General features: G+C 35.8%; 2 protein-coding genes across 2 annotated transcripts; one reads left to right on the top strand and one right to left on the bottom strand.

Annotated features, from left to right (window-relative positions):
- Positions 1-467: 467 nt before the first annotated feature.
- On the top strand, positions 468-4550 carry LOC112053228 (TLC domain-containing protein 5-like). Its single transcript, XM_052883620.1, has 3 exons — positions 468-832; positions 1494-1745; positions 2579-4550. Exons 1-3 carry the CDS (start codon positions 619-621, stop codon positions 2842-2844), a joined length of 732 nt encoding a protein of 243 aa, XP_052739580.1. The 5' UTR covers positions 468-618; the 3' UTR covers positions 2845-4550.
- A 1223-nt stretch (positions 4551-5773) lies between these two features.
- Positions 5774-8245, bottom strand: LOC112053237 (RNA-binding protein 7). Its single transcript, XM_024092608.2, has 3 exons — positions 8200-8245; positions 8027-8127; positions 5774-7661 (listed from the first exon to the last, which is right to left on the bottom strand). Exons 2-3 carry the CDS (start codon positions 8111-8113, stop codon positions 7155-7157), a joined length of 594 nt encoding a protein of 197 aa, XP_023948376.1. The 5' UTR covers positions 8114-8127; positions 8200-8245; the 3' UTR covers positions 5774-7154.
- Positions 8246-8624: the final 379 nt, after the last annotated feature.

Genomic DNA, 8624 nt, shown 5'->3' on the forward strand with positions numbered 1-8624 from the left:
CAATTATTTTTTTATGTTGGTTCTTTGTTCTATCTAATCTCTGGTAAACTGGACCGATTTTGTCAGTTTTTACTAGCTGATAGCTGACGTTATACAGGCTACTTAGGCTTGGGCTACTTAAAGTCATGTTGGAAAAAATTACCCCTTGACAAAATTAAACCAATAAATGCCGAATTCCACAGACGAAGTCGCGGGTGTCTGTTTGTCATATCATTACTAAGACCTATGTAAACTTCACGCGCTTTAACTATATCTAAGCGCTAGCTCGCTATACATAGATTTACGATTCGGTACAAGTACCTAATTCTATGTCGCTATACGAGTGTGTTCATTACCATGGTTACGATTTACTGTAAGTACGTCATAAAAGTTATAATCATAGATCATAGATACAAACCAAAAATCATCCAAAAATCATTGACATAATACCTATAGGTATTTTATCTAAGCCAAAAATCGACATCACGTTTTGTCACTAAGTAGATATACACTATAAAAATATATACAAAATAGAAATGTATTTACCTACTTATATTATGATATGAAAATGTAGACGCAATGATGACTACAGCGTACCAATACGTTAAAATCTAAATTCTAAATAATTTGCAACTATTTATGGCGTTGTCTCATGAACTATCATCGGCGTCGGTGCTAAAACTGTGCTCGTTTGTATTCTGGGGATGGTTCTACGTTTGGACAACGTTTGTGGAGCCGAAAAAGAGCCCGGAATGGCATTCGCGGGTGGTGACGTTGTTGCATGGGTCTGTGGCTACTTTGGCCGGACTTTGCCAGTGTGGCATGACCTCTGTCGACCGTTGCAGGCTTACCAGTAAGTATGATAGAGGAAAGGAGTAGACAGGTAAGTATGATGACGATGATAAAGAGATTTGTGAGTGGCATTTGATATAAGTATAAGTTCAGCCCACATTCGGCTCACTGCTGAGCTCCAGTCTCCTCGCAGAATGAGGGGGATTAGGCCAATAGTCGACCACGCTGGCCCAATGCGGATTAGCTGACTTTACACACGCAGAGAATATTAAGAAAGTTATATCTGGTATGCAGGTTTCCTCACTATGATTTCTTTCACCGTTAGCGACACTTGATATTTAATTTCTTAAAATACGCACAACTGAAAAGTTGGAGGTGCATGCTCACGTGAATGCGAACCAGATTCGAACCCACGCCCTCCGGAATCGGAAGCAGAGGTCATATTCACTGGGTTATCACGGCTTAGTTCAGCCATCAGTGATTGTTAGGTTGTAGGTACGAATGTCGAATCCTCAAATCCTAATGTTGGGTTCGTTTTCATTCCAAGAAATTCTCAAAAGATGGTGGTGTTACACTCTAGAGATTTATCGAAAGATTAACCCTCATTTAAGCAGCGTATGTCCAAATCCAGACCTATTTTAGGAAAGAAGCATATACTATGTTAAATTAATTTATGTATGAACCCCGAAAACTTTATTCCGCCATTACTCGTATAATTTCAGTGAAAATAACATACGCGGAGTACGCCCTGATGCTTTGGTCGTGGGGCTACTTCGCGTTCGACCTTCTGTGGTGCCTGCTGTACTGGAACGGCAGCCATGTCATCCTGGCGCACCACGTCGTGGCTCTCGTCGCCGTCAATGTGTATATGAGCAAGGCTTACGCTGGGTGCACTTTTGCTTGCACGCTGGCTCTAATGGAGATAACAAATCCGTTTCTACAAACTCGATGGTTATTTAGTTTTCAGACATGTAGTTCTAAGATACGCGACACGAGATCACGCGCGATTTTAACAAGAGAAACATAGGTACTATCGACCAATAGAAATAGCAGCGAGGGGCGAAAACAAAATTTTCCATTCACCCGCTATTGTCTTTCTCTCGTCACATATCTTTGATGCATCCTAATATGCCTACCGAGAATTTAAGTAGAGGGTAGAATTAAGGAGAATTATTTTACCTGTCTTCGGTATCCCGTATCCATCTATTACTTACTAAAGGTAGGATTTTTTAAATGGGCGTACTTAAATATGCCGATTACCTACCGACATTATAGTGACCAATCGTCAACGACTAAAACGAACTCACAAAACATTATTTGAATGAACAACATCCTTTGATATATTATCTAGTACTTAGTAGATACCCATCCTAATTCTGTACTTATTATTATGTGGCTTCAGATCATGAAGTCCTGGATCGATGAAAGAATTGGCGTTGGAATATTGAGCTTGTCGTCCTTCCAAAAAATTCTCAGTAACTGTGATAGACTTCCGCACTTCGGAGAATACGCTAAGCCTTCAGTCCTGCCCATTATCATTAATACTAGGTAGTGATCATTACCATGTCAAACATTATCACGCTGTGACTGCCAGTCCATACTGAAGCAGTATGCTGGGTTAGGCTTAAAAGCATCTTGTCTTTAAGGAGAGACTAGAGAGGCAGCCCTAGTCCTGCTATAGACCATTAAAAAAAGGTTGATGATAATAATTAGGTACTTAATTATGACTGTATAAAGTTGAGAGTAGACGTAGGTACATGAGGGTAGTAGAAAAATAATTTCAAATTTCATACATTTTCAAATATAGAACCCTGTCTCCCCAGGTTGCTGCGGTACGAAGGATATGGCCAAACATACATTTTCTACTTGGTGGAGATAATTTACTTCGTCATGTTCCTAACTATTCGCGCAATTTTCTGCACTTATCTGGTTTTCAAAGTGCTCAACTCAGATATACTAGACTTGGACGAAAAATTAATCTCCCTATCTCTATATGCAGTGTCTCTCATTTTAGTGTATGAGATACTTAGTTACGTTTCCTACAAATATAAAAATAAAATAGTAAGTAAGTAGGTGCATTTTAATACTTTTAATACGAGATCCGGCATAAAAATTATGTACTCTCATCTGTTATTTATTTGGGTTAAGAAATAAATGATAGAAACATACGTTGCAAATAGGTTGCTTAGTAAAATTACGGCTATCCAGAATACTATCCACTATTGAATGAATATATTCTTTTTAATTTATTTAATCTACTTCTTTCATTGGTAGGGAAAAAATCGTACACTTGATAAAAGAATATACTAGTGTTAGTGATGCGCCGACTAGTCGGTAAAGCCGATTAGTCGGCAAAAAGCGCCGTCTAGTCGGTTTATTATTTTGTATGTATTTCTCAATAATATTATGTATTGAGGAAGAAAAAAAACATTTTAACTAAAGTTTTCTTTTTGTCATGATTAAATTTTTAATCAACTCCTTAACTTCCATGAACAAGAACAGTATTATTTGTACAAAAAAAATATTTTTCATGTCACTTGCTTGAAAAAAATACTTTTGCTGAGCTATATCAGCAAGCAAAAGTCCATCAAAGCAAAAGTAACTTTATTTAAATATGTAAGTTTTGAGTTAAGGATGGTAAATAAAATATTCATAAGATAGTTATTATTTAAAATTAGCAGGTTTAGTTAAAGTTTACATAATTTTTTTATTGTTTATACTCACAAACCATCGCCTTTGATAAGATAACGTACGAGTACCATAAATTAAAAAACACACACACACACAAGCACACACACTGACACACTCGCAAGCGACTTGCGCTTAAATCATCTATATCTAAACATAGATTTACAGAAATCCCTGACCCGTGATCGGCATTGCCGACTAGTCGGCATCTTTGCAACCGACTAATCGGCTAGTCGGCTAATCGGCAAAAGTCATAGTCGGCGCATCTCTAGATCTATACCCAACAGAATTGAAAACGCAGAGGTTGCCTGCTTTGGTACTGCAACTGTGGGGATGCCAGATGTAAACTTTTGAACAATGTTATTTAAATACGATCAGAAGTTATTTGGTCGTCTAATGTGTCAAATGAAAGCTGATTGTATGCTTAATTTTACTGTATTAAGTTGCTGTTTATCTAGTTCATGGTTTCCTAAATTTTGTATGAAAAATGTGTCTGGCCGCAACTTAACTAGGCCTATTTACAATGTGTCACTGTGAATATTATTATCTATCATTTATTTCTTATTACTAATAAATAAAAAATTAGGGTATATATTTCCAAGCCGGATCTTAGACCATTTATTATGTACTCATATGTGTAGTATGGGCCAAACTTCGAGTCCACTCTGAACATGGGGAGGCTGCGCAATATACAAAAACATAATATCCAAATTGGTTAATAAATTTTTGCTTTTTGTTGGAATGTCCCAGTGGACTCGAAGTTTGGCACATACTATAGTAACTTTTATATAAAGCGTGGCTTTAAGCATTGCTGTAATTGCATATTTTTCTTAGGCTAAAAATGTGTCAATATTCTACTAATATTTTCTAATTTGACCCCGGTCTGATCTGGTGATAGGATAGGCTTACGTCGTGGCTATAGCTTGGCAAATTCGTTGATGACACTTCCATGATATGCGGGCGACTGCACGGGTGTGATGTCGTGCGCGCGGGGCATGTTTTTTTTATGTTAGTTACCTCATAGCTTCTTCTTTTATTAACCAATACTAGCGGACGCCCGCGACTTCGTCTGCGTGAAATTCGTTGTAAACTTTCAACTACCACTACCCTACCCTACCCTACCCTACCCCTATCTTTATTTATTTCCCCCCCCCCCCCCCCAACCCCTGCGAGTCGCGTCGAGCGCGGCAACCGTTAGGTACACAAAAATAAGCCATATAGCATGAATTAGTATTCACGCGCGATGGCTTAGCGTATTTCTTGTATAACTTTGGTGTTTCTTTACCGATTTTTATGATTCTTTTTTTATTGAATAGGTAATAATGTAAACTTTTTTAGTTAGGGATGAGTGATGAGTGTTATAAACATAAGAGTAGACAAATATAATTAGAAAGCTCCAAACTGCTAAGCTATCGGGAGTTACACGTGTTATTGTGAGTCAACCATAAAAAATAGACATATATATGCTGTTGTGTTTTTATAGATAATTTTAAGAAGAACATTTCCGTCATACATGATTTCTATGTAGCTTTAACCATTAAGGCTGTACACGCGACGGAAGCTTAAAAAATTGAGTAACTTCTCCCGTTTTCTCAACACTTCTCTTCACTGCTCTGCTCCTATTAATCGTAGCGTAATGAAAAGTATACTATAACCTGCCCAGGAGTATGTAGAATAATTGTACCAAGTTTCGTTAAAATCCGTCCAGTAGTTTTTGTTTCTATAAAGAACATACAGACAGACAGACAGACAGACAGACAGACAGACAAAAATTTTACTGATTGCATTTTTGGCATCAATATCGATCACTAATCACCCCCTGATAGTTATTTTGGAAATATATTTCGTGTACAGAATTGACCTCTCTACAGATTTATTATAAGTATAGATTAAAAAATATTTTTTTGTTTGAAAGAGTATGACTAATTCCAGACTGGTCCCACTTAATCTTCATGAAAATCGGTTTAGTACTTATGTGTTAAATCAAAATCAAAATAACTGAAATATGTCTTTGAAGTTGGTTTCAATTTTATGTTAATGAGGGTCCTGGAATGGTGACCCCCTACTAGAAAGCGCAGTGTTGACGACATGAAGCGAGTCGCAGGGATTCGCTGGATGCAGGTGGCTCAGTATCGTGATGTTTGGAAGTCCCTACAAAAGGCCTATGTCCTGCAATGGACGTCCGGCAGACGACGATGATGATGATGATGAAAGTTACCAATGTGTTTTAACAATTATTAATTTAATTTCAGGAAGAATTTAAAGGTTTCGCCAACGAAATCATGGAAAATGTAGCAATAAATGAAACATGACATTTGTTTAAAATGTAATAAAAAGTGCAAATTTATTCACATATTGATCAATTATTTTAAAACTAGTCTAAAAGAAAGACTTTAAACAATTGACAGATATATAATTATTGTAGATGGTGTGGTTTTTTTAATTAATTCATCATATGTCAAAAATTGTTTTGCTGCTGTTGTTAAAAATTAAACTAAAATTTTAAAACATACACTATAATTATTATGGCTTAACTGCATAATAGTAACAAATTGTTGTGTTGTAATGACAAAGGTCAGACCCTGCCTGAACATCCTTACATTGTGGATGTTCAGGTAACTCATATTAAACAATTTGCATCCACATTTCTAACTTGCACAGCAAAAATTTTTAATAGCCTTCCTGCGTTTGTGTTTCTTTCAATTGTAATTTAAACACCTTCAAAGCAAGAGTGAATAGGCATCTCCTAGGTAAGCGCACTCCAACTTAGACTCCATTAATGCTTTCCATCAGGCTGGCAGGCAGGCATTACAGTCAAGCTCAAGTCTAAATTGTATAAAAAAAGAGATACAAAAAACCATAGTTATTTGCATCTTTAAAGAAATTCTTTCAAGAATGAAAATATGAGTATTATGTAGACAAATGGGTCATTTTCATGTTTTTATTTCATTGGTTATTTATCAACTAATAATAACAGATAACATCAAAGGTGGTGGTGGATAATCTGGTTTTAGAATATATTTTAAATTTTTAAAAAGATAACAATATATTCAGTTCTCTCAAATAAAATAAAAAAGATGTGACATTATAAAATATAAAATGGATCTTATTATATTAACATCTCAAATATGTGTGTTTTAATTATCCCAACACTTTGTTGAGATATAGAGAAACCTTTTGGTTTACTCTACTTTGAGGGTAGATATTAAATTGCCATAGTATAACTATTTGGATCTCAGTTTTACGAATACACATACCAGATTGATGAAGAAATTTAAAAAAGAATAACTCATGAATATCTTAGTTTCTTAACACATTTGCTGCGGTACAAGGTAAATTGACCTTGTACATCTAGCATCTTCAAGATTTAGGAGGTCGATGGACCTCATACCAGACCACATGAAGTTCTAGTATGAAGTCAAAAAAACCTCATACCGCACCAGAGGAAAGTACACAAAAATTGGTACCGCAGCAAACATGTTAAATTTGAAAATTTTAATTTCAAATAAATTTTAACTCAAACAAGTATGCAAATCTTTTGATAAACAAAGATTTTAGTCACTTGACTAAAGAATATAGCATAGATGCAAAATCTATGTACAATACAAAAAGATTTCTCCATACATCAATTATCCAGACATTTGATAATCGGAACGCCTTACAACATCAATTTAGTCTTTACTTGGAAACCAATCTCACCTACGGTTTCCGTAATCTCTCCTATCCCTCCATGAAGGGTGTTTGCTCTTGCTTCCTCTTTTATACTTGTCTGCTTTATGTCTATAATCATTCTGGCTGTGTGCTTTGTCCTTAGGTTTGTAAGGGTGGTGCCTGTGTGACCAGTTACCTTGCAGACTGGCCATAACTAGCTTATCATTTCTGTCTGGCCTGTGTGTGGGCACATGGCTAGGTTTAGGGTTCTCTTCCCATAGACGTTGGGTCATATCTGAAAATTGTTTAGCAATGTTGGCTTGGCCACTGAAGTCAGGAATGGGTCCGGGTATGTCTCCATAGCGCATGGGAGGAGGCCTTGCAATTTTTCCTCTCGTATCCAAACTCAGAGCTCTATGGAATAGTGAGGTTCCGCGGAAAAGACTTATAGCATAAGGTACAGAAATCTCGTGACAGTAAGTTATGAATGCGAAGTTTTTTTGTCTGCCGTCTCGATCCCTTGGGATCCTTACCTTTTCCAGGGGACCCGCCTGCAATAAACAAGAATTAATTTTTTATAATTAGCCTAGAACATTTGCTACTAGTGACGTTATCATATTTTTTAATCTACACTCATTTGTATAGAATCAATATTGTGTTCTAAATCTCAAAACGGAGTTAATTTGGCTCCTAGACAAGTAAAAATTTACAACTCAAACAAGTTACCTCAGTTGTTTAGTAGTAAATAGGTACCTAATAAAAACGTTTAAGAAATATCAACATATCAACATCTCTACGCGGCACTTTACATATTTTAATATGTACCTATGTATCAAAGATGATCCTTATAAGAATATTATGAATTCTTATCCACAAAATATCCCATTAAATCTTTACAAACAACATGCATACATACCTGCAAGAAGAGTTCGTACAACAATTCTTCAGTGACTTGTTCTGCTAAATTGCCACACCAGAGCGTTTTGTTGTCTTCTTCAATCATTGTTTTAAAATATTCTGTAAATTTTTAAAAGCAAATAAATTTTTGAAGACGAAGAAATATAAGAATTTTAAAGAATTCCTAATTACTTGACTATTTGTAAAAAATACTAATCGTTTGACATTAACATGACGTCCCATGACAGACAGCACTTTTTGCGATCACAGATTGCGTCACAGATTAAATATTAATAGAACCACCTCAGACTAAACAACTATGGACTAGTATTGCACCTAAATTGACCAACAAAATTGTCTGTCGTTTTTTGTTAAACAGAATAAATCATAGTACATTTCATTAATCGTTCTGACTTTGATATTTGACAGCCCTTTTTGTACATTAAAATTCTATGCAGCAGACAATTTTGTTAGTGAGTTTGAATTTGAGAATTATAAATAATAGGGGTGCGAACTGCGATACTGGGCCATTTTTAATTGGTCTGAGTATTTTGGTAATATCTATGGAATTTTAGTAATCTGTGGTATGAAATGTCAACGTCAACTGTTGTCAATGA

The sequence above is a fragment of the Bicyclus anynana genome, chromosome 9, assembly GCF_947172395.1.
Source record: "Bicyclus anynana chromosome 9, ilBicAnyn1.1, whole genome shotgun sequence".
Taxonomy (NCBI): Eukaryota; Metazoa; Arthropoda; class Insecta; order Lepidoptera; family Nymphalidae; genus Bicyclus; species Bicyclus anynana.